This window comes from Glandiceps talaboti, chromosome 10 (assembly GCF_964340395.1).
Source record: "Glandiceps talaboti chromosome 10, keGlaTala1.1, whole genome shotgun sequence".
NCBI lineage: Eukaryota > Metazoa > Hemichordata > Enteropneusta > Spengelidae > Glandiceps > Glandiceps talaboti.
In genome coordinates, this window is record NC_135558.1 from 250471 (window position 1) to 278405 (window position 27935).

General features: G+C 37.4%; 1 protein-coding gene across 2 annotated transcripts in view; it reads left to right on the forward strand.

Annotated features, from left to right (window-relative positions):
* The window catches only part of LOC144441421 (uncharacterized), an 88714-nt gene that overhangs the window by 2991 nt on the left and 57788 nt on the right, over positions 1-27935 (forward strand). For both annotated transcript variants that reach the window (XM_078130991.1, XM_078130992.1), the window contains exons 2-3: positions 25241-25432; positions 27489-27690. In XM_078130991.1, coding sequence (XP_077987117.1) covers positions 25241-25432; positions 27489-27690 — 394 coding nt within the window. The remainder of the gene's footprint in view (positions 1-25240; positions 25433-27488; positions 27691-27935) is intronic.

Below are 27935 nucleotides of genomic sequence, written 5' to 3' on the forward strand. Positions count from 1 at the left end.
TGGAGTCTTTTTCTAAAACCAAACAATGCTTGCAGCGTAGGGTTAATATTAGTCAGCAGTTACGATCACAGTAAATGTTGTTTTTGTCAAGAGGGGTAAAAAATGCGCCTTTGTGTGCTTCTTCCGCTCTGTCAATTGTGTATGTCATGGAACTAGGTTAAGAGACAGACACTGTGCTGCTCGAGTTACTTGACTTATGTCTGGGACAGTTCAACTCGGTGGCTAGACTTCGGAAACGTGATTTACGGCTCATCATAAATGCCTACATCGGTTCCTATAACCTGTAGAATTTAGAAACCACGTCAGTTCCCTTCCATTGTGAGCGTTAGACTGAAAAATGGTGACTGTTTCCTGACTTTCTCAGCTGTCCGTCGATGACATACCTACAATGAAGGCTAAAGTTCACACACACTCTCTCTCTCTCTCTCTTTGTTGATTATTTCTTTAGTGTTTAATCCATGCTGTGAAATGGTGTTTTCGTTCAACGTGGAATTAGTAAGCCAAGAGTGTTACTAATGTTTTCTCTCGGTAGAAATCAGACAGACAGGAATAGCTAGACTAGACTAAACAAATATTGACGTATGATTTTATATAATAATCGTAACACCTTTTAGTGTGCTTCGTATTATTGACCTATCTTTACAACCGTCTCTTGTCGAGAAGAGGACTGAAGCGAACTCGCTCAGAGTTGATAATGTACGGTATTAGACTCTATCGCTAATAGTAATACGAGTCTTGAACGACACACAGTCATCATCTTCCTTTACACACAACAACACTCGTTTATCTAGGAATTGCCGACGCTCTGATTCGGCTAGTTGATTAGTCTATTCTGGTAATTCAAGAGACAAAAGATGAACAAAAAGGACATTCGCATTTACAATCAAACACCTTGTTTCTGCAAATAGACTTTTGACTATAGAGACAATTCCAAATAAGACCATTTCGTGCATGCCTTCCAATCACAGAGATAAAGGCAATAATGGATGTTGTAATAAGGCTTCTTTACGTTGTACCCCGGTTGTTGAACTTCGCGGTAAAATAGGCGAAGATTTTAAGTTGAAAGACTCAAAGAAACAGGGGGGAAGTACTCCACAAAAGAAGAATACTACCATTGAAAGATGTCACCATTTTCATTCATTCATTCATTCATTCATTCATTCACACACACACACACACACATCCACACACATTCACACACACACACACACATTCATTCATTCATTCATTCATTCGCCATTCGTGCTTTGTTTCTTAGCCTGCCTCCTCGTTCATTCCAGTTGCAACACGTGTATAACTGCCGAAATGACAGAGAAAATGTACAGATGGGGTTGATCATTCTTATGCATTAACCAAAACTAACAGTAACACAATTGGATGCAAATTGTGCGCATTCCTTACCGTACAAAGGTCTAACCCTTGTAATCACCCGCAGTTTAGATGCGCTTTTAAACCTGCACTTGCTGCAACGGGGGACATTTTTTATCACGTAATCAAAGGTATATTCATGAAAAATTAGTCAATTACTTATAAAGACATTGTATCTGTTAAAGTAGTTGTCAACATTATCCGTCTAGGAAGTGTAGTGCCAAGTTTAAATCTTGATCAAAAGTTGGGTTTTGAAAATGTTTCCATGTGGACGTGGTAACTTCACTCGTAACTGGAGTTTCATTTCTCGATCAGACAACCACCATATATTTACTGAGAATAGTTAAGATACCAATAATTAGACACTGTATGTGTTAAGCAATATCCATATGCAGTACAGAAACATGTTGAAATCATAATCGCCGTTGAGGGTGCTGATTTTGGGTGCGGACCAAAGCATTCAATGTGATTTGATTTATCTTGTGTACAGCTACAAAAAGTACATTTACCGACATGCGAACTGGTTATACAATACTGTTTATGGTGTACGATGTTAGAAGTAAGTTGTGCCTAACAAAGCATTTTCAAAAAGACGTTCTAGTTGCAGCTAATGCAATTCGGAAAAATCTTGACCGGGATGCTTTATCAACTTATCGCATACATCAACTTAGAGATTAAAATAACATCTGAGTATATCCAAAATATCTCTTGAGAAACCCTGATTCCACGATGAAATCACAGAGATATGCGTTTTGTTGAGTGAATTCTCTCTGAAAAGCTCAAAAACTGCAGTGCACAATCAGGTGGCACAATGTGCTGACATCGTTTCCTCTTTGTTTCGGCATTTTAACAATGATGGTAGTAACAAAGACGTATGGCGGCCGTGCTTTTTCAAACTACCAAAACTTTGGAATGGCTACCACAAGAAATTCGTCAGTCATCAAATCTGGAAACTTTCAAGAACAAATTGAAAGCACATCTTTTCAAACTAGCATATTGTGTGGGTTGAACCTTTCAAGCGCCATTGAACAGAACTTATCTTTTGGAATCTGGCACTACAGAAAATCTTTATGATTGATTGATTGATTGATTGATGGTGGGCGATATGCTGAAGGCTAATATAGGACTTTGTTGGTTCGTTTTTCCTGGCTATTCACCTTTACATTATAAACATAGGTTTGAGACAAGGGGGCATACCAATCCGTATACGTATACAAATTACTCAATGTTTTAAACATAGGTGCATGCCCCTACTTTCGTTCAAGAAAACTAGCATGGTAATTTTAAGTTAAGTGATGTCGCTCAACATGCTAAGTTGTACTGTAAAATTGTCTTGGTGTATGTTGACAAGGCAAAAGACAAGTTGTTGATCGAGTCTGCGCACTTCGGTGTAAATAGGATCAGCTATGTTCATCTTGTCAGCCGACGTCGGTTGCTATTGGTAACGCGATATAAAAGCGAGAAGCTGTCAAATTCTTGTAATTGATGCTACTTCTAGGAACAGCGACTATGACCATGGCCTCAAGCTTATGGGCCAAAGGTTACCATCTGTGTGAAAACATTGCCGAGTTAAACACAGCATAGAAATGTGAAATGTTCACCTTTTTCTTCTATTCGGATACTAGTAGAGAGATCTACACCCGGAGGTCAACGCTTACATGACAGATACACTCTGAATATCCGACAGACGTTTACAGCAACTCGTCCCTCTTTGTACATTACATGAACTTTGAACCTTCAGCATTGGGATTAAAGGTCATAATATCACTTAGTATAGTAGTGGCAAACGGAAGCTAGTTTTAAAAGTCCAAGGGGAAGGCGATAAAACCAGATTATGTAGATGATTTACCGCCAACTTCACAATCCCTGCATGCCCTTTGCAAATGTGTATGCTAATACCCCAGTTTTTTTGTATCGGAGATCATCTCTGGGTAGACAGCTTCCCTGTGTACTAGCGCATATTGTCATACATGGCTTCTGAGTGTCGTGTAAGAAAAGATTGATAAATAGTGTGTATTTATACAAATATTGAACAATAACCGCTCTAACTTTTCCTTGATGTCCCTGACACTTGCCCCCTCACGTTCAGGTTCTCAGCATTAGAGAAGTAGGGGAGGTGATGAGAGGGGCCTATGAAATGGGTGTTCGATTATTCCAGGCTGTTGTTTGCACGATTTGTCTTTGGTATTTGCATATTATGATGCTTACTTTTCTATTCAAAGGTTATGTAAATGATGATGCACACAAGAGTTTCTAAAGAATCGTGCTTATTAGTGATTCTATTTCAAAGTTTCGTTCAACACCCCAAAGTGGTCCATCGAGACCATTACCCAGTCAACCAGAATCAAGAACCTTCAGTATCCAGTAAGAAGTCCCATGCAATCCTTTCACAGAGAATTAACCAGGTTACACAACGTTCAAGCTTTCAGTAGTCAACGTCAAACACAGTTAATACTAGTATCACAGTACCTTTATGTGAGTATCGTTAGAACCCCAGCTAGATGTGACTTTGGTTGTTCTGCAAGTGATAAGTCTTTTGCATCTATTTATGCTAATAACCATCCACCTTCGTTGGTTGCATCTTTCCACGTAATTAGTTGCACACTGGGTCGATCTTTCATTCTTCCGCTGTGCTAATCACGCTTTCTTCTTGTTCTCAGACAGTAGAACAAATGAACGAGTTATTGTGAACTAAACTTTGATGGCTTTACTTGTCTCATTGTCAAGTGGAAAGAGGGATTAAACTAGTTTTTGCATGACTGACTGAGTGATTAACTGACGTATAGACTTTAGTTATTCATTGAACGAGGACGAAATAAAATAGTTCCAATTTAAACATATTTCTTGAAATATATGTATGTATGTGTGTGTATGTATGTATGTATGTATGTATGCATGTATGTATGTATGTATGTGTGTATGTATGTATGTATGTATGTATGTATGTATGTATGTGTGTATGTATGTATGTGTGTATGTATGTATGTATGTATATGTGTGTGTGTATGTATGTATGTATGTATGTGTGTGTGTATGTATGTATGTATGTATGTATGTATGTGTGTGTGTGTATGTATGTATGTATGTATGTATGTATGTATGTATGTATGTACGCATGCATGCACGCTTGTTGTTTGTATTTATTTCCCGGTGATTTAGGGGGCATTATTTTCCTAGACACATAAATATAGAGGCATATCGGCGAAACATTCCTACCTGAAACCTTTAATAGTTGTAAGCAATGTACAGAGAAACCAAGCCCGTGAACAGCCCCCCCCCACACACACACACACACACACATCCAATGTGATTAATTGGTACAAACTTGGTAACGTCCTTGGTAAACTACTGTCCGTCTTCCCAAGGGACGTAATATACTTCTTTTGTTGTTTACACTTCCGCTTGCCTCATTTGACATGGGAACGTGCTATGGGTGTTGACGGATAGGGCCAACGAAGGAACGAACTACATTTGACAAAGTGGTGAGAAATTGGGCCACTCCATGACGCTTGGGATAAACACTGGAACGAATTGTCTCGTCGATCGCATGTCATGACCAACTTTGATGGGAAATGTGTACGTTACATTAGTCTTCTGGCAAACGCTGTCTCTTTTAGTTGTAAATTTCGTCACAACTGAATGTTTGTGTGTAGAGTACAGTATCAACAAAACTCGCAAGGAATTTAAACTGCACCATCCTCACGTGAACTTTATAGCGAACTTTTATTTGTAAGGTCGTGATCCAAAGCTGAAGGTACCGTACGGCACTACATTTGTTCTACACGCTAAATCACCCTAAAAGATCAAGGTTTCTGTGTCTCCTTTTTGTGATTTAATAGCACAATTCTATCGTAAATCACCGATGATTTGAGAATAGATGTCTAATACAACATCGTTAAATTGCATTAATAGCGACGATTGTCCACACCATTTGAGGTGATAGGAACTGCTCGTGACCGCATTACTGAAACAGCAGTGGTATCACTTGTCATGGCTATGTGTAATCGGCATTGATAGGTGTCCCTGAAATACCCAAGTTGTAGAAATAATATGGTCTCAAAATAAGACACGTCTGTCTGTCTGTATGTATACATACATACATACATACATACATACATACATACATACATACATACATACATACATACGTACGTACGTACGTACATACATACATACATACATACATACATACATACATACATACATACATACATACATACATACATACGCACAAGAACATTTGCAACATTGCTATAACTATTTATAGGAATTGCGGGTGTTTAATACAGATACAGCACATACTGTAAGAGGACAAAGTAACTAACCCACTGCGCAGTCTCACTTTAGAAATGTAAAAACATCGCACAATGCCGGTTTAATAGCAAAGAAAACAAAAGTTTTCATTCATGCTCGTTGTGTATCTTTTCCTCTGTGGATGTGGCTGCCAACTAGATTCGTTCACTAGACATTCATTGCATAATTAAACTGTCATCACTATGATATGATACAATTTGTGGTTCATTGCACAGTAACATAAGAAACGTAGGATTAATTCCAAACATTAACATTTTACTGAAAGGAGATTTCGGTGATACTGTGTTTTGCGCATGCGTACATTAATTGCGCATTATCCTAGATATTCGCAAGATATTCCCGATGATCAATAGATGAATAATAGTTGCCTCCATAAGAAGAGGGGAGAGTAAATTTGAAATACAGCGATTCAAAATTGTTATAATCACTGAGCCTACTCCAGCATTGAAACAATAAGTACATATTTTGTGTCTGTGTATGCATGCACATGTGTTTGACTGTCTGTTAGTGCGTGTTCTTGTGCCTTAGATTATGTGCGACTCAGAATGAGCAACTTCTTACAATGTTAACGTCATATTGTATATGTGTGATTAATATTCTCACACTAAACAATTTCACCTATGACAGTGTGTCTGGCCTAGTGGTTTAAATAAATCAGTAGGGTGTCATTCCTGTGATTTATGGGTTGATAGATCGCACGTATAAGACATTCCATAAATCTTCATTGAGTTTGTTGTTACGGGGCTACCGTCGAGGTTATGCATGTCTAGAGCTATTATTATATCTCGGACAACATGGACGATTTAACAACTGTTATAGTGTTGTCTACGATCAGAATTAGGTTGGTACAATCATCCCTAGGGGGACGTTCTTAGTTTCTTCGAACAAAAGGCTGGCGTGAAAATTGTAGGCGTGTACTCCGGAAGTGCATTCAAATGACAGGTTGTCATAGGGAGAAATGTAGATGAAGCACATACACAATTATAGGTACGACACACACACACACACACACACACACACACACACACACACACACACACACACACAAACACACACACACACACACAAACAAACAAACAAACACACACACAATATATATATATATATATATATATATATATATATATATATATATATATATATATATATATATATATATATATATATATAATCATATAAGTGTCTTACTGGAGAGAACAGTGCTCGGTGCAATATTAGCAACAGACCATTATAGACTTTAATAATTCAAAAGAATAAGGATGTTATAAATATAAGTCGTTACTCCGAATTTCACCCTTCCTTAGCGACCATCGTTGAGAAAGCGTGAAATGTGAAACTACAATAATGTCATAGTTGCCTTTTTCAGTTGACTGGTTCAACGGCGGTGATGGAGAGGGTGGAGGGTCTAGAGAAACATTCCTGTCTATGGTAAAGTCTGCCTAGGTTGCCCATTTATGTTACAAGGTTTACCGATTAAAAGTACGGTGCAAGATATTGGCATCTGTGCAACCATTGGTGCACCTTTGCCAGATTTTTCCTTCTGTTTAATATGGGGTTCCCAAACTTTAATACAAAAAAAAAAACCATCGATGTCAGTCATTAATGAAATTCACACATGGCTCACGCTACGCCTTGATACCGTGGTCGGCTCTAGTCACCACTCTTGTGTTTTTAGCTCTAGTTCTTTGGAGAGGTAGCCGAACTCGCAAAAAATAGATAAAATGCAAACTTTAAAAAAATAACTTCGCAGCAGAAGCACATACAGAGTTAACGTTATTTGTTGTTGACTGACTGGGAATCCACTTTTTAAAGGAACAGAACTATTAGGAGATCTATTCAAATACACTCAGTTGCTTGTCAAGTTTGAATTAGCAAACATTAAACTTGCGAAGTAGATAATAGAATGAAAGGTATTCCAAGAATCTAGATATAACATTTCAGGTCGAAGACAGAGTCTGTTTTTCTAAAAGAAAAAATAAACAGCTTGTGTTCTGTAACACCTTATTTACCTAAGCAGTGTATACTGATAATTGACATGTAAAATGTGTTTGTATTCAATGAATATAGTGTATGAAATAATGTCTAGTCGTTTACATCCAAGTTGTTTTCATTTCGCCTCACGCCTGTATAAACATCAAAAACCGGTCTGTTGTTTCCTTTGATTCGAAACACATGTCTAACTTCAGAAGTTTTCAAATTATGAACCTTGTTGTAACAATGATTCAACCGAAATCAGACTTCTGTATCGTTCTTGAAGACTAATTTGCACAAAGCACTGTTTTTGCAATTTGACTATGTAAGAATATTTTATACTCAAAGACATGTGCAATAATGATTGACTTTTTACGCCAAGATATTCATAATAGTAGTAGTACCCAAAAATAAGCTCCCCTCAACCAATTATTCCTTCTCGGTCAAAAAGTACTGAGATGTGTATGACATGATTGCATATACAATACATGACCTTTTGATGTGAAAAAGAATCAACGTACAATGACACGAAGACCTAATTCTCCTGACCGATTCGATTTTGCAGCATGGATGTAAATCTATGGAGCAAACTCTGAATGCTAGAATGTCGAAAATTCGTTTGAAGACCGACAAATGCCAACTGTTTTGGCGGGATGCTGTTTTGGAATTGTTAACAATGGATGCAATTTCGATATGCTTCAGTGGTATATTACGTAAGAGCTTCATTTGAGCACGACACTAAACAGCGATTTCGTGGAATATCACGCTCTAATCTTCCTTGGTAAATCTAACGACCACTCTAAAGATCAAATAACAATCAACAAGTCATCGAGAATGACATAGTCCCCGCTATGATTGGGTTTTAAGGAATTATCACTACTCTGATCACGCAACAACACTTGTGAACTTAAATCAAACAGACTTAGATATGTTGTGTCTGCTTGTTGGACATGGAACATGCCTACAACAATAAACGATTGGTCGGGTATGGGGGATCATATCATGATGAAAATGGATATGCACATGTATGTCATAGAACACTGTTCTAATACCAACTTTGAATGAGATCTGTTCAAGCATGTCTGAGTTATGGCTTTGGACATGGAAAATTCACAAACAAAATGGCTGCAAGTGGCCATATTGGATTGTATCATGACAACAAATGGATATGCACATGTATGTCATAGAACACTGTCCTAACACCAACTTTGAATGAGATCTGTTCAAGCATATCTGAGTTATGACTTTGGACATAGAAAAACCGCAAACAAAATGGCTGCCAGGCGGCCATATTGGATCGTATCACAACAACAATGAATATGCACATGTATGTCATAGAACACTGTCCTAACACCAACTTTGAATGAGATCTGTTCAAGCATATCTGAGTTATGGCTTTGGACATGGAAAATTCGCAAACAAAATGGCTGCCAGGCAGCCATATTGGATCGTATCATGATGAAAATGGATATGCACATGTATGTCATAGAACACTGTCCTAATACCAACTTTGAATGAAATCTGTTCAAGCATGTCTGAGTTATGGCTTTAGACAGGGAAAATGTGCAAAGAAAATGGCTGCTAGGCGGCCATATTGGATCGTATCATGAAACAAATTGACGTGCATATGTATGCCATTGTATGTTGCCCCTGTACCAAGTTTGAAAAAAAACAGGCCAGGCATCTCCAAGATACGGCTGCAGACGGACGGATGCACGGACGCACGGACGCACGGACAGACGGAACCCAATCCATAAGTCCCCGTCCCGGACTTCGTCCGGCGGGGACTAATAAGACTGGACCGTAAGCACCAAAAATAGGTCATGTTCCTGGGGCATCATTATTCGAAAATTGAGCAATAACTGTAAATTTAAAACTACAGATATCCTATCCTTCAAGACAAATCTTATTCATAACGACGACACAAATATAATTTCTTCAAAATATGTGTTGTGTTTGCAAACATGGTTACTGTAAAAATATACACTATTATAGAAAACCTTGCAAGAATTGAAACGCCATGCCTTTAAAATGTTATCATAAATTACCATATTATTGTACTTCAGAATTGAATGATTAAGTCATCCAAAAGTTTACAAAATTGTTTGTGTTAAAATCAAGCAACCTACCAACATTTTATAGGGATCACCAATCTCCTTTCAAATTGACTTTAGTTACTGTGTAGTGTAGCCATTGTTTTGTATTAAAATCTACGAAAACGAGGTGACACTAAACGAGTTGTTAGAACGGGCAAAGACTTGCCGACAGACAAGGTATTGATTTCGAATGTCTGGTCTCTTAGGTCGTAATCAAATACCTTCCTAGGGCTAGGGCAAGTATAGATATTGTAAATAATTATTTTTTCAAGCTAACTGCAAGACGATCATACATATTACTTATAAAGGGTGTTGGGGCAGAAACCCTATGAATATAACTTCCATGTTTTGAACAGCTGATAAAACGCTTAAACCGTTCTGTTACACATACACAATAAATTTTTAGTTTTCACAATAAAATGTTCAACCCTTCTTAGTGTTATCTTATTGATGGACCAACATTGCAGAAGAAGAAGGATCATCTATCTATGCATATAGTAGGAAGGTAGGCATGATCATTTGGCTGCCACCTCATCTACTTGAACACTGCAGTTAGGCATGCTTTCAAAGGCAGACATAATTCTCGGAACTATCAAAGGTAGGGGCTAGGGTGTGTGGGGAACGGAGAGGGGCGATTTCCCGTCTACGTACTTTGGAATGCTTACGAAGCAAATATAATAGACCGGCAAACTCGACGGCATGCTAACCCCAATTCAACAACGCATGCCTTAGGCCGCTACTGCAGGAGTTAACAAAACTGTCGACCTCTTTGCCAAGTTTTTTTTGTACTTTTCAGAGATATGCCCTTTGTGTGACCTTTACTGCATCAGTAACATGCAAGGACCCCTTCTTCACTGAAAACAAAATACATATGGGTGAATATGAGCGACAAAAGGTTCAATTAGCTCCAGGCAATGTGACCTGAAATGTGAAAATATTCTCTCAAGTCACATGCTGTACGATGCCTCGTGTTAAGTACATAATTCATCTATTCTATACTGAGTCGTATTGGTTTTTCCCCAATTCTTTTGGAGTGGGGCAATTTGTTGTAAGCCTAGAAGGAAAAGTCGAAGATGTATGACAAACTGCAATGAGAACTAAACATACCAGGTGCCATGAACAACATTCTTTTACTACTGTGTGTCGTCTGCAAATACTTCGTACTTTTCTTTTCTGACCACGCTCTTTTGCTTACAAGAGATTATTTAGCTTTGAAAGGCTTGTTTGTTTGAATTCTAAAGATAGTGCCGAGAATGTTAAGTTAATCGGAGCATTGTGATAGGAGACCAATTTTATGGTTGTAAGAAATTGGAAAAAGGGCAGTTAATACTCAAAGGACTATTACCTTTACAGTGTACGCATGCGCACACGTAACTTAACTTCGACATTTCCCTTCATTTCCAGATGTTGTTTTTAAAAATAAAAGCTCCTTCTGTATGTGTGAACCTCAAATATTTGCATTGAAATGATTGTTAATTTACAATGATGGTTACCATTGACTGGAAAATACTACAGTTCACTGTTTAATTAGCACTTCTATTTGGACAAAGTATGACCTGTAAGCAATCAAAAAAGTCCATGCGACGTGAAAAGTAAGAACACGTGACATCATGACAAATCGTGCAGCAGGCCATAAAAGGACAAAGGTTGCCTGATAAATGACCTGGTTGCATCGATGAAGTGAAGAAGTACCCAACGAAGACAATGATGATGATGATGATGATGATGATCATCATCATCATCATCATCATCATCATCATCATCATCATGTTGTTGTTGTTGTTGTTGTTGTTGTTGATGTTGTTGTTGTTGTTGTTGTTGTTGTTGTTGTTGTTGTTGTTGAATAGTGAAGAAAATATTATGAAGATTAGGATGATGATGATGATGATGATGATGATGATGATGATGATGTGGTGGTGGTGGTGGTGGTGGTGGTGGTGGTGGTGATAAAATTTTAAGACACTAACACCGTGCCATCTTAACTCTTTCGCCAACGACCACTGAAGTTTAGGGCAGCCAGACAAGTAAGCCAATCTCGTGTGAAAGTCATCAAGGATAGCGCCATTCCGTTGTGAACCTCAAACTTTTTGATTAGAGGCAGGTCAAGAAGTGAGGGAAGAATAAACACAACATGTTATTTTGCCAAGGAGTCAGGCATGTTCAATTTAGAAGTTACGAAGAAGCTGTAATCAAGCCGAATTGCGTAATGTGACATGTGTATGAATAGTTTGGTCCTAGATCTTATTTACATGTCTCGCCAATCCATTCAAGATGAATGAGTCAGATCTCAGATCTAACAGGTTATATTCAGCTTTACGCATACTTATGCGCGTGGCATAGGAGTAACATAAACAGTGGTTTAAAAAGCCCACATACAATATATTCCCAGTGGAAATATTATTGTGATAAATGCCCACCCGAACCATTGACAATAGTATTACAAGTGCTTAGAGTTAAGCCATGCCATCGCAGAAGGTAGTTATCCATAACAATCGAAGATTAGTTGTCTTGTTAAGATCATATGGAATGTTTTCTAAGGGTATTTTATCAGCTGATCTTACAACTTTGGAAAACTGAATATCACCCTAGCTGATAAGTCTCCCCCCCCCCCCCGTGGTTATACTTTATTTTGGGTGCCGTTGGTTTTAGGGTTCAAACGCAGTTGGAGTCGTGTAGATAGTTTATGAGTCATCATAAAGTCAAAGCGCTAAGCCCTGCTTTACCGTAATTAGCCAGGAAGCCTGTAGTTCTCTTAGGATATGTTCGCCCTGACATAGGACGCTTTGTTTGTCTCAAATACATTGTTTGCTGAAACTGACTATATAAACCATCCTTTGTAGTAATGTAAACGAGACCTTCGCTTTAGAGGTCTGAAATGTGAAAGAATGGTAAATGGTGTTCTCGTTGAAGCCGTCCTTTATTATGTTTAAAAAGATGGTAATGAGACGAATTCTTCTCGTCTTCTCATCAAAAGAGATAAAGAGACACTCACCTTCCATTCATCCATGTCATCAAACCATCCTCTACAGTAATAATAATGTAATGTTGGGTTCTTATATAGCGCTTTCCCACACCGTGCTCAAAGCGCTTTACAATTATTACCCCTGGCTCGGATCAGAACGGCACAACGGCCCTTTAGTCTTCCTCAACTCCCCGGGGAGCATACAATCCATTGCAGCCATTTCAGCGCATAGGATTAAAGCCTTCACATTGCAACCTACATCCTACCAGGTCCCCAATTATACAGCTGGGTTGACTAAGGCACAGTCGTGGTTCAAATCTTGCCCAAGGACTTTAGCCACTCAGAAACAAACAGCAGGCAGCGACAGGGCTCGAACCTACAACCTGTAGATTCCAAGCCGGTCACGCTAACCATTCACCCATCATGACTCCACAGTACAGTCATAACGATAGCTCAAAGTCTTGTTTTCTGAGAAACTAAAATACAAAAACCTCACGAATATATAAGACCTCATCTCTGCATTTGTAGAGTTTAACTTCTAAACAAACCCAAGGCCATCCCTTCTTTAGGATTGAAAGAACTAAGACCAAATGTATACCTATGAATCGCCACACAACATTTCAGCTTTTGTGTATTGTAATTAAACTGCGAAGTAATCAACATTTCAAGTGTCAGCTGTTAGCATCCCCTTCTCAATATCTAATTTGCTCCTAACCGAGAAGAAATCTGTCTGTCTGTCTGTCTGTCTGTCTGTCTGTCTGTCCATTCATAGGCGGATATTTGCCAGACATTTGTATGTACAATTTTAGGTGTTAGCTCGACATATAATGATGAAAGATAGTGCATTGACATTTAGCAGACTGAGAACTCTGTCTCATAGGAAATTGATGGAAACCAACCTCCAACAGTTAGCTGCAACATGGAAACCTATTTTTTGCCTCTGCCCCACGTCAAGAGTGAGTGTGACAGTCTAATGTCGGTTCTTGAGTCAGAACCTGCATTATCTCGTGTTTGAATACCCAGTGGCTGCCATTTCAATTTGTTTCTGTTTAAGAAAACATTCGAAGACAACAAACAAGCATTCAATTATGAAATAATATCTGTGTAAAGCTGCTGGGGTGAAGGAAGTGTTTGACCACTTGGCACATATGCCAGATGCATTAGAGGAACATGAACACGTCATCATACAGAACACTGTTTCAGGGTTACAGCTATCTGACGTTGTACATCATCTTCAGGTCATATTTCGAAGTTACAAATCTTCTCTTTTCTGACAGAGATAATATTAATCATATAGGCATGTGCTTTGGATTTCAAACAAATTGCAAATTCATTAGACTGATTGACCTCCATAAGTAAATGATTGAGAACCTTGGTAACACATTACAGCCTTCTTTCAAGGTTGATTTGATGTCATGAACATGACCTTCATACCGTGATGTAACAAAATCCTTTATTTGCATATAGTATGTAAATCATTTGTATGTAGATGAATATCAAGTGTTTGCATATATTAGTATTCAATGTGACGACAATGATCTTACTCCTCATTGTCTATTTCCAAGATCGATGTTTTTTTGTATATCAGAAAATTTGTACAAGGCACATCCTTGGATCACTCAGTCAAAAGAATTTGTATAGCAATCAACATTCAATACAACGTATAGTTCTATGGTGCTGAACAGAAACATTAGTAGATCATTGTAAAAGTTAGAAAGATTTTGCAAAGAGATGCGTCTTGTTATCCTTCTTGAATTTATCGACAGTTGGTGATGAATGAAGTTCACGTGGTAATATGTTCCATAAGAAGGACGCTGCTCACGATAATGATCTGAACGCTCACCACATGACTTTGTATTGCAAGGATACATGAAGTAGACTTAGCCTATCTATATAAATACATTTTGAAACCCCTGAAATGTTCTTGATCAACAATGCAGTTCTGAAATTATGCTTGACGGTTAATCATGTGTTTATATAACTAGACATCACATGTCTAATGTATAGCATCATGGTTTTGTCATCCTTGTAGTACAGAGCAATCTTTACATGCATGCCCCAAGAACCATTCTCAAGGTATTACATGCAATTCTGGTAGCGAGCATTGTATGGTTTCAGGGATGTTCTTGCAAGTCAAGATATCAGCGATGACCCTTGATCATCACCCTCAAGCCCACTTCAAGAGGTACCTTCATTTGGACTCTCATAACTACAGAGGTCATTAGCCGAAATTATTGTATATTGTAGCACATGATTGTAGTCACATGATGTCTAGACAAATGCTTGTTGAAAGTGAGTGTTCGTTTATGTCATCGTACTGAAGGAGACAAAGTCAGAACACAGTAGTCCTTGTTGACAGTCTCGAGAATGCTTACCAGATGGAGAGTTTTGTCGTTCTGCAGGACATCAGACAATTAACTCCTCTTTACAGTTCTTTTCACAGAAGCGAGCCAAAGCTATTAAATGACCTATCAAGACCAGTGAGCCTGATCACAACTGACACAAGGTTTCATGTTGAGATAGACACTAAAAAGATTACACTCAAATATCACTTATAATGTGTGGGCTCTTTATTTAGTTAATAATATAAACACCAACAGCATTCACATGTATACTCTGTTAAAGTATATTGATTGCATTATTAGGTATAATATGGGAATAGAGTATGTGTTAAACTTTTAAGTTCAATTCCTACACGTGTCACTTTTCTGTCTTCATTTATAACAAATTCAAATTTTTAAGATTCTACCAACTTTAACTGGCTGCTGACCATGGATTTTGTTTCACCTTCAACAGATTATGTCCTGGAGTATGTCTTGTGTAGTAGTGTGTATGCTGTTACTGTTTATACCATTAACTCAATAAAGAGCCCAAAGAGTGTAAGTGATGTTTGTGTGGTATCTTTTTGGTGTCTACCTCAACATGAAAGCTTGTGTCAGTTGTGATCACGCTCACTGACCTTGATAGTTCATTTAAAAACTTTGGCTCGCATCTGGGAAAAGAGCTGTAATTGTCTATGAATCGCTGTACTTACCATACTGTACCATTCATGCCATTGGCCATGAATCGCTGTACTTACCATACTGTACCATTCATGCCATTGACCATGAATCGCTGTACTTACCATACTGTACCCATTGACAACGTGTATGAGATCTACTTTTCCGCTGAGTTTCAAGTGGCTTCATTTCCGTTGTGGTGCAACAATATCTTATGACTGTGTTACGATCCACCAACTTTTTGGTCAAACAATCTTTTAATTCCAAAACTACTGAGCCGATTGCGCAGAAACTTAATGCGGATGCATCTGGGGATGATGATCAACATGATGATCCCATCAGAGATATGCAAATTAGGTCTACAAATCTCAATTTAGGTCAAAACATATCTCGTAAACTACTTGGTGAATGGGGTGTTATTCTGCAGATATTCTTCACAACAGTTTACACAATTGGCCCTAGCAACCATGACCATGCTCGTAGCAACAGTAAAATTATGATGCATACTGCAAGATAATAACACGGATGGGTAGGAAAGTAAATAGATATCTCAGCATATGTGTAAATATACCTAGCAACAAGACCATGCCCATAGCAACAGCCAAATGACGGTGTGCTGCAAAGATGAAAAGTGATGTGGTAGTCAAGTGAATAAAGATTCCGAAAATGTATGCAAATATGCCTAGCAACATGACCACGCCCTTAGTAACAGTCAAATGATGACTACTACACAGATAACGATGATTAATAGACAAAAATGAATGCAAATATGCCTACCAACAAGACCATGTCCATAGCAACAGCCAAATGATGGTGTGTATTGCAAAGATAGCAATAGTGATTAATAGGTAAATGGATAGCAAAAGTGAAATGGTGATTTATATTGGAAAAATAACATGGATCAATTAGCATGTTAAAAAGTTCCAATGCTATATTGTTCTTCCTACTTTTCAATATAATCCAAAATAAGAAAATCTAAACTAACTAAACAGAAAATGTCTTTTGAAAAACTACTATTCGCGTTTACTATTTTTAACTCATTTATACTCCCCTACTTTTCAATATTTTGGTATTTATAACTTATATTACTCTAATTCGGACACTTTAGGTTCTGCAAAACTGTTGCCCAACCGCTGATTGGTCAATCGCTGCCTGTCCCTAACTCTTGAGGCTTTGGCTCCGCCTCGCTGAAGTATACATAGAGTCTAATAGTGTCATCTCAAAACTTCGTGGTGAACATGTATCCGGTAGCACTAGCACAGATAGGAACCATGGTTTAAATAAGATGAGGTAATAAATAGAACTTAATTGAGGTATAAAAACGCACTAATGGGCTAATGACCTAATCAGCGTTCTGTTCTGTTAGGTACTGAAAGAGATATATCACGAAAGAAGTGTATCAATAATGACGTCGTTATGCAAAAAGAAGAAATAGTTAGCTTATAAGTATCGCCTCAAAATAAAGCTCAAGTATAATTAAATTGCCCTTATCATTTCATTTGTCGGAAAAGTTAAACAATCATGTTAGATGTCGGCTGTTAAAGGATGTTAAATTACTTGTGTTTACCATTGACTTTTGAACTACCACTGACTGTACTGCCTTCAAACTTAGCACAAGCATATTTATAGACAACACTCTGTCTGTACATGTCCTTATCAAAGTTAGGTCATTTACAACTGAAACAGTGTTACTTTCACTCATGGATATATTTTTTACACACTCAGACACTTTCAAATGCAAAATGAATAATTACAGAGGTGCTGCACATAGTTTGGATGTAAAAGCTGACAATCAAATTGCTTATCATTGGGAATGTAAACAATTGAAGCAATACATGTACCATCTAGTCTATGTGTACTAGTTTCAGCAGAAGCAGGTTTCTACCTCACTGTGAATGCTTATCACCTTTCAGTGTAAGGCATCCGACCCTGTGCCTCTGTTATTGTTAGTCAAGAGTTGAAATGTGTCCATCTTTATGCAAGTTGTTCTATGTATGAAGCGCCAAAGCAACCTCGTTTTTGCTGTAAGACATCGTAAGTCTTCCACTTTTTATCCATACCTCGAGGTCATAGGCGTATGGTTTTGGAGGTGATGGATATAATGACCTTTGAGTGTTGATATTCAAGATGAATGACATGGTCGACTGCCTTGTCGTGGATCACACAGTATTTTAACCTACAGTTGCAATTATTTTGTATGGATCATGCGTTCATATGGGTGGCACAATTTAATCAATTTTGGCATGACACCAAGGTTGCAATTAAGTTAAACTAAAGTGACTTTTCGGTCTCATTGCAACACTGTACACATAATTGTAATTGTAATTGTTCTTGCCCACAAAGATCTCTCATTTGCTTTCGAGCTCGACACTGAATGTTCTTAGCTGAATAATGTACAACGTACACAGTAACATGTATGCGTACTTTGCGGTTTCCACAGTATCGGGATACTGTTGGGGCTTTCCATGGGTCGAGCTATTCGATAACCCCTTCCAGAAATATGTGAAGCCCACAACCAATTGAGAATTACATTATCTGTAAATACATGGAAAGATTTAAGACCAATGATACACAGTGGCAAAAGTTAAAGACAATGGAAATTCTAAACCAGGCTTTATTTTTCTAAAAGAAACTACAGAAGGACACATACGTAGTTAGAGTGACTTGTGTTAACTCTAATAGGTCAAAGGGATTCCTACGTACCATTATATTGGCAGCGGTATTTTAGCAATGTCACTAGAAATGTTGAAAGCTCCAAAGGAAATATTACCCTAAAGGAAACTGCCAACGTGGCAATTGCACACATCGTATTTTTGTTCCTATTTCGCCTGGGAATGTATCAGGAGAGGTTTTCGCAGATGATTGCTTGAGAGAGAAAAGTGAAATTTCTAAAATATCAGAAATCCATGGAGATATTTGTTTGATTAGTTCGACCATACGGTGGTATATAAGGAAATTTGTACTATTGGTCACATCTTGTTATCAAGTTGAGATGTAACTTTCAACATCTACCATGATGATGATGGTGGTGGTGGTGATGGCGGCGGCGGCGGTTGTGGTGGTGGTGGTGGTGGTGGTGGTGGTGGTGGTGGTGGTGGTGGTGAAGATGTTTGGTAATATTTCCTTATTGGATGGATCATCTACTATCTAACTGTGTATTTTGTTGGTACCAAAGGGATTTTTAAGATCCTCGGGAAGGGTTGGACTCTTTCAGACTTTACAGTTGTCGCAATTGTAGTGTATGTTCAGGCAAACTCTTTTTCCAGACATTCCTGTTTTCAAAGCCTGGTGGCAATTTAAGAAGCAAGATCACTTAAATCTGGGAATTCGAAGTAGCCATGCACTTGTTAAGGGGTTATAGTCTGTTGGTTTTGTAAGCAACAAGTAAGAGTTTTGAAGAATAGGACCATTCACTTGGTATTCATGAAATGATATATTTTGGAGAACCTACAAAGCACGAGTTTGAATATTATGCCAAGACTTCACACAATGTTAAACCGTCAAGCTCAACCAAATGATTAGTACGATCTCATTTTAAGTGATTGAGTTGACAGATGTTTCGTCAACTTTGAGTTTGAATGAGATGTTCCTGACCCTGTCAATTAATTTGCTTCCCGTAGAGAGACCATTGCTCTGTGTACGAGACAACTTGAAAAGATTTCGAACTTGTATGTAGCGTTCATAGTTCCTACTATCTCGGTAAAACACATTTCAACCAACCAACCAACCAACCAACCAACCAACCAACTGGCAAGTATGGACAGTAAAAGGGATAATATTGAAGATGACGTGGCGTTTGAAGGTTTCACAATAATTAGTATGATTGGAAACAGCAGAAAATTGTTTTCACATTCTGATGCTAATACAAATTGAATTCCTCTCTTGACCCAAATAGTCCCAGGCAATTGGTGAACTCTTGTCCTCTGAGTAGTGCAATGTCCACATGGTTTCCATTAACGAACTGCACATTCCTTCAAATAACAATTTTGCTTTATCTTGAACATTGCAGGGATTACACCAAGCGTCGAGTAGTCATAATTGGCCACTCAAATATGTGACAATTCTTTGATTCACCACTTTGTATTATTGTACTCGATTACATACACCTAAATTAGGAAGACACATTCGTATATTCCTGATTGGGATATTGGTCACGCTCATTTATTTATATATTATAATATAAGGGTTTTAATAATAGATAAAGACCCGCTCTATTTTACCCATACTTCAGCTTATTACGTGTTGCTCTGAGATTTTCATTGTGTACCTCTGTACCCCAGAGAATGCGTGCACATCGTTAAATTCCTCCTGGAAGAGCAGAACGATCCCTTTTCTTTTCCTGTCTTCTGTCATCCAATAGCACAAATCCAAATGCAGTGACTATCAAAATGCCCTGATGGGACAACCACCCAAAGGGTTCGCTATGGTAGAAATCTTATCAAAAAGGCTAAAGATAATGTTATGTTTATCGTGTGTGTATATACACATTACGTTGCTAACTGATCTGTGAGGAATTATAAAGCTCTTCTTGTGTGGTTACCTTCATTTTGTGTGGGTAATTTTCACTGTTTGTAGCGTATTCACCACACGCAAGCTATCCCATTTCTCGTGAGACGTATTGTGTCAGTATTAACTTCAAATGACTTCATGTCCTGGGGCCAATTCAACACCCAGGAGTCATATCTGCTAATGTCTGCATAATAAATCATTTTCTCACTCTAATCTCCCGTTCAATGTTCAGCTATATCTCATAACTTTGCATTGATATGATTATATTATAAGAGCACACGTGGTATTATGTTGATCAAACAATTTTATAAAAACGTCAAAACTTACGGGTTACATTTGTAAGGCCTAACAAAATTGTTTCGTTTCGGTTACCCGACCCCACCTAGTTTTTCACTCCCAATCTAACGGGGTTTTTTTTACATATTCGAGAAAAAAAATAAAATTGCGAAAATTGCGAAGTTTCGCCAGAAATAGTGACATCAACTTAAAAAAACACGTAAAACTGTACTTCCAATCTGTAATGGCTTTACATCTGATGGGAAGAAACCAATAACACAGACTATTTGGAAAACACTGGAAAACATAACTACCTGAACTAGACACTCACAAAAGAATCTGCTTACACCACCTATTCTAAAATTGAGTGTTATCGGAACCACACAATTTTTTATTAGGTATAATGAGACGAAACGATCTTACATAAATCTATGAAAGTAGTACTGTCATATACGAATGACAGATGGGGGTGAGAGCGGATATGGGGGAGTACTGCAACTTTTACAGTCCCATTATTATGCCCCACAATCGAAGCGTAATGCATTGACTCACATTCCAGTATTCCCCAATATCATTTGAATACAATGGAGATAGCCCTAGGATTTTCTAAAGAAACATATTTGCATGTAATTGGAAGGAAGATGCAGGCCACCAACATGCAGATTCCATTGCAGTAAATAAAGATAACATCTTTCCTTTCATGTCTATGGTAATTACATGTACATGGTATTAGCATCAAGACATTCATGATTCATCACGCTGAGGGTCAACAACCCCTGTGACACTTCATCCCAACAAACGTAATTCGGGATGTAGGTGGTAGTTGGACGAAGATGAAAATTAGTATTCTGAACTAGTGCATGTGAAAATGTCTCGTTTGTGTAAAGAGTCCACCAGTACAGCAGGACAACATAGCGATCACTTCGTCAGCCATTTGAATGTTTTAACTCTCTTCTAGCTTTAATTTCTTTTTCTTGTTGAAAAAGCTATTAAAATCTTATTTACATAGCCATCACCAATGCAGACTTCAGCATCACTGTATTTCGAGCTTTAAAATCAGACCTGTTCTAGTAGCTTTCGTTGGCATGAAATTTCGCTAAATCTTTGTTTTTTCTTCTGCTTAACTTCCACCTACATAAACAACAAAACGTGGCAACGTAGTCTCAATTAAGATAATTGTTTCACAACTATTGTACTAGTCAGGTGCATTTAATACTACATCGACGATTCTTGCATCTTTGAGGGTTGAATTCGTGATTTAGCATTGCCCATCCCCAGACGTGTTGCAGAATAATGATAGACTGTACACTTGGACAGTCGATCCTTACCCTTCGTTCAGGTCTGCATCCCTGAGAAAGGTGACAGACAGAGTGCATATCCTTTGTTCAGTACTTGTATTAAAGTTTGTATGCCTAAGAACGATGACAGATAAAGTACATGATGTACAGATGAGTGTTTCCAGTGCTAGCCTTCATCAAAAGTGGAAAATGGTGCAATGACCTTTTCAACGTATTATATGGGCCTGTTAAAACAAATAAAACCCTTTTGTGCACCAACCAGTTAGTGTAAAATACTTGTAGGCCTGACGAATTACTGTAAACAAGCGTTTGCCACTCGACTCATTCACCGAATGGAACTTGTTACTCTATGATATTAAGATTCAAATATTTGCTATGTTGTCGGTATTTGGCCGACCTCTCTTTTGGGTCATGAACTTCTGGGTGTTCACTGCGGAAAGCAAACAAACAGAAGGCTAGACCAAAATTGAAGTCGTAGATTACTAGTAAAATGCTAGCAGTAGCATTTTTACTTTCCGTATGGGAAGGTTTAGTCTATTTCCTATACAGTATCATAGCCATTAAACGTCCACTCATGGTTTAGAAACCACAGTTGGCATCCAGACTAGGGAAGTCTTTTAGGTATGAAAAGTCTGTAGGTGGGTGTTTGTTTGTTTGTTTGTTTGTTTGTTTGTGTGTGTGTGTGTGTGTGTGTGTGTGTCTGTGTCTGTGTCGTTTTCTCAAAAAACGGCTGGCTCAATTGAAACGAAACTACATTCTTTAGGGTAATGGCTAGAACTGATTAGACGTTGATAAACATACAATGAATATTAATGAACCATTTGCATATGAATGATTTAATGTAATCTTAAGAATGCTCACTTCAAGTGCAATGTAATTTGGTACATACATTGATGATGATGATGATGATGATGATAAAGTGCACATATCATATAATTTAATTTTGATAACATAGCCTGTAGTTTTAATTACTGATTTTCAATAACTAGGGTATATCTTAAGAATGCACGCTTTAAATGGAATATTATTTGGTACTAGGTTGTTGGTGTAGCTTTCAGTTTTAATGTGTATTTGCATAATTAATGATTTTCAGTAATTAGGCTATATCTTAAGAATGTATGCTCCAAACTCAACATAATTTTGTACATACATTGATAATATTAAAGTTCATGTGTCATATGAAGTTCGATAATCTAGCTTTAGTTTTAACGACTCTTTTGCATAATTAATGGTTTTCAGTAATTAGGCTAGATCTTTAGAATGCATGTTTCCATTTTAGTATAATTTACTACATACATCAACCATTACAAAGTGCTCAGCTTCTAAAACGCTTTGTGTTGTAGCTTTCAGTTTTAATGACTCATCTGCATAATTCATAATTTTCAGTAAGTAGGCTATACTCAAAATACATACTTCAAATTCAATGTAACGTTGTACACACTTCAAACATAACTAATCACGCATGTTCTGAAAAGCTTGGTGATGTAGCTTTTGGTTGTGATGAGTCATTTGCGTAATTAACGGTTTTCAGTAATTAGGCTTTACCTTTAAAATAGTCTCTTCAAATTTAATTAATTTTGGTACCTACTTCAAACATAACTCATCGCATTTGTTCTGTTACATTCCAGCAATTATTGTGTGTAGGAACGAAAATCGAAAGACTTTTCCCTTACTGGAGGCATTTAGTTTAAATCGGATTTAGAACATTATAGCTCTGTATGCACGCGCACTGATTCGCTATTTATAGAAGTACGAGATAAATGGCAGCCGGGTCAATTGCGCATGTGTATCACTGGCACAGACCATCTATACTTTGTAACCTTTAGTAATGCCTCTTGGAATTATTATTAAATTTACTGTGTAACCAAAAGATGGCGCGACTGTGTTCAGCACTTGGTTGGACAGCATCGACTGTCTACCACAAGAAACAAATCCAACGAATCACATAAAATATTGCCAATGGCAGCAGATGATTACAAATTTTGAACTGATGTATTATGAGAGAAGACATGAAATAATTTATTCTTACTGCAGCGCGTTTTCTCACAGTCCTTGTCTGTGCTGTGGTTTGTGCTGTGGTTTGTGCTGTTTTGTTCTGCATGATGAAAGGACGGAATATATTCCTTAATAGTAAATCAACTATAGCAACAAAACTGGTTTCAAATTTTGAGTTGGCGACAAAAACGACTTCATTTACGTCAAAGCGCACTAAAGAATAGCAACCATCCACTATAATTTCCGATAGTGATTTCGAAATTGATCATGTGAACCCATACACTAAACATAAACATGCATCCTTCGTGGATGTGCCAGACATACTAAATATTGACATATATATTTGACCTTTACGTCAAATACATTTCGAATTGATGGTAACCATTCGATCAACTGAATACAATGATAAAATTGGCCGAGTTGAACAGTTGTGGTAATAGAATATTCCATTGTCATGTTTAAAGTTCTTTTGATTCAATTGACCGAACTTTTCCACTACGAAATCGCACAAATTTGACCGGAATTCCCAATTCTCCCATTTGTTTATTTGGCTCCGTTTCGTCCACTCAATTAGATATGTTAGATGTTTCGCACCAGATGCTGACATTCGTTTCCGTTAACATACCATGAAGAGAGACGACCGACAGCTGTTCACATTTTCATGCCTGCACGCACGACCTTCTCTACACAGGCACAACCTCAAACTTACTCGAGCAGAAAAAATGGTACCTTTCTTGACTTCATATTAATGTCATCTAAATCAGTCATTTTGCATATGATCTGGTCATGACCCGGCCACCCCAAGGGTTGTATTGTAGAGTGAACCTGTTAGCTTTTGGCATGCACGTCATACTTTCTTGTCTCCAGTATTGTTACAGTACTTACTGCATTCAACACCAACACCATCACATCTGTCTCTATCATAAAATACAACGAGAGATACATACTGTAAAATGACTATATTTTATAGCGTGCTGGTCCCCCCAGCCACAGTATTGTATATCTAGCTAAATATTTATGCACTACTGTTAGATAAAGTTTATAAATGTTATAAAGTAACAGTGAAGTACTGTCATTTACTGTATTTTATGTAACCAAATTGCTCTTTGCCTGTGAACAACTAACAATATATATGTATGTGTCTTTTTGTAATTTCATGTATATGTCAGGTAAATAGCCTATCACGTTCGTTCAATCACATGCATTACTTGAAGCGTTCAACAACAGACATAAGTGTCATGGGGAATGATTCTGTACATTCGATATTATTTTATTCACACTGTCATTTATTGAATTTATTAATGCACATTAAAAGTTTGGTTACAAAATTGATTTGTGACAAACGACTAGTTGTGATATCTGATACGAAGTGATGCTTCGACAGCTTGGTACTGTTAGAGTTAGATATGTATTTGAATATGTATTCATGTTGTTCCCGTCTTTTGTTTACAGGCGCAGAGGACATACTTACAAAAATTGGAATCCGAGATGATGGTGAATCACGAGGGATTATTGTGGTCGATGGTATGTGTTCAGATAGACCCGATAATGAGAGAGGTGCTGCTCCACTCGCAATACAAGACAAGGCATTTCGTTTCACCAAACAAGCACAGATTAGTATACCAACAATGGATTTATTTCCTGGTAAGTCTTTATAATGGTGTGACCCTTATTTGCACAAGGAATATATTGGTTTGACGTCAGCATGACGTCACAGAAAGAAATTCTGCTGGTGCAATATTTGCTGCAGAATAATTGAAGTTACGAAACTGTTACAGCAAACACATAATGTACCTCTTCCAGTGTTGTATATTTAGTGGTTATGTTTGTACTTATGTCAGCATAACGGACAATACTACGTCCCCTCAAAAAAACAAATGCTAAGAGGTTTAAAAAACAATCCGGACATTAAAAAACAAATAGCCAAAGATATCGTTTTCTTAATAAACTTAAAAAAACATAACTTACAAAATGATTGGAGTACAAACAAAACAAACAAGTTCGGATGAATTCCGTGTGTAATAAGGGACGATGAGGGTCATTTGCCACAGTTATGTAGATATGTTTACTTGCGCCTACTCTTTCTATCAGTCATTCAATAAATTGTTGCATAAATAAATTAAGGATATGGAATCTTTAAATACAGCACTGTTGTTTATTTTGCTCTAAGGGGACGTCTCAAATTTTTTGATAGTCGAACTGAATATTGTGGGGGCAGGGCTATCCGAAAACATCTCATCACTTTGGTAACTCTTTTACCCATTGAACGACCAGAAGTTAAAACATTTGAGGTACATTTCTTCCATTTTAAATATCAATACCATATTATAAATCCAGACCATAAACTTCCCTTGCAAAGTTCCTTTCTGATATATGTAAATCAAGACAGATATTTTCAGTAGCTGCAATTAATGTGTGTTGTACTATTGTTAAATTTTGTCTGTGTATTTACTATACCATTGTTTTCATAGCATGAGGTAAACGGCTATAGAAAATAACAATATGCAAAACAAAGATAAATATCACCTCAAGAGCGATAATGTATGATATAAACGAAGTTTCAGGAACTGAGCACTACACTAAGCATAGTCATTCTTCAGATATATTGCAATTATCAGTGAGGAGACGGTCTCCCATTTATTGGCCTTCACTAGATTATCTCAGCATTTATAGCAAAGTATAATGCTCCTCGGTGACATATTTCCCTCAAATCAAAGTTCTTCAATTTTATCCAAACTTTCTTCCTTGTTATTTTGAAATGATAAAAGGAAATATAGGGATTTATCGTTCTACTTTTAATAAAATCATAATTTTCCCATGGAGTTAACACATTATACGGTGGCCATATTGGGTTCTAAAATGATATCATATTGACCTATATCAAAAATGTGTAGCATAACCCCAGTTTTTCTTGACAAGCCAAAGTTTGAACAGTTTATTTCCGAGGCCCATTCTACTTTAAGAGAAGGGAGAGGGAACCTGTCTTTCTAGTCTTTTAAACAATCTGAGAAAATCAGTCTCTAAAACATCAACTTAAAAGGTTTCCTCAATATGTTCAGGGTTTTTGATTTTGATAAATGTGAACGCGGTTGGGACAATGGGATAGATCGCAGACAGCTTCGAAATCTGCATAGACCCCCTAAAGACCCAACACCATCTTAACGGATTTGTAGACATAAGAATAAACTCTTATGCTACCTCTGCCTCTTGGTTGCGAACAACATTGCCCTTAACAGGAGCTGAAATTTAACTTTTTTAAAAGCAATTTGATGATTTTGTCTTTTACAACTGCTTACATGTGAATATTGATATGAATGAAGAAGCACTATGAAATTGTATGTATGCTATCTTTTACTCGTTTTCAAAGTTAGTATGGCAATGACAATGACGATGAAATTTCAAGCAATGATCGATTGATTGATTGATTGATTGATTGATTGATTGATTGATTGATTGATTGATTGATTGATTGATTGATTGATTGATTGATTGATTGATTGATTGATGACCCAGTTGGCTTCTGTTTAAACTCTAAAAAATGGTAAAACGATAGCCATGCTTCCAAATCTCACAAATGTATTTGAAAGAGAGATCTATGCAAAATGTATGAAGTCAATATAACATATCAAAAGAAATTTGAAATACTGTTAGTTTTTATTAGCACAACTTATTGATATTATATATTATCGTTCACCCACAGAGCAATTTCCAGAAAATTTTTCCATCATAGCCACTATAAAGCCAGACGTTGGCCCAAGTTCTTATTTACTTGTATTCTACGCTTCGGATGGTACCGCTCAAGTTGGAATAGAGGTGGGAAAACACGTCACATTTGAATACAACGATGGCACTTCGATGAGAGGACAAGCCGTAACATTTGATTATGACGTAGGAGATGGCAGGTAAGGTCAATGTCGAAGATCACTGTGTTACAGGTGGTGTGTGGATAAGTCATCTCATCGTGCGCGTCAGAATAAGAGCGTGTCAACTCTCATTACTGGACAAAGCCTTTTCCCTTTCCAGAAAATGTTCTTTGGAAACCAAATTCAGAGGAATTCCAAGAACTTCCAGAAGTCTTGGTGCACCCACATTTCTTCGTTTAAAAAAGAACCTAATAATTTATTCGTAGATTGTACTTCTTCTAAAG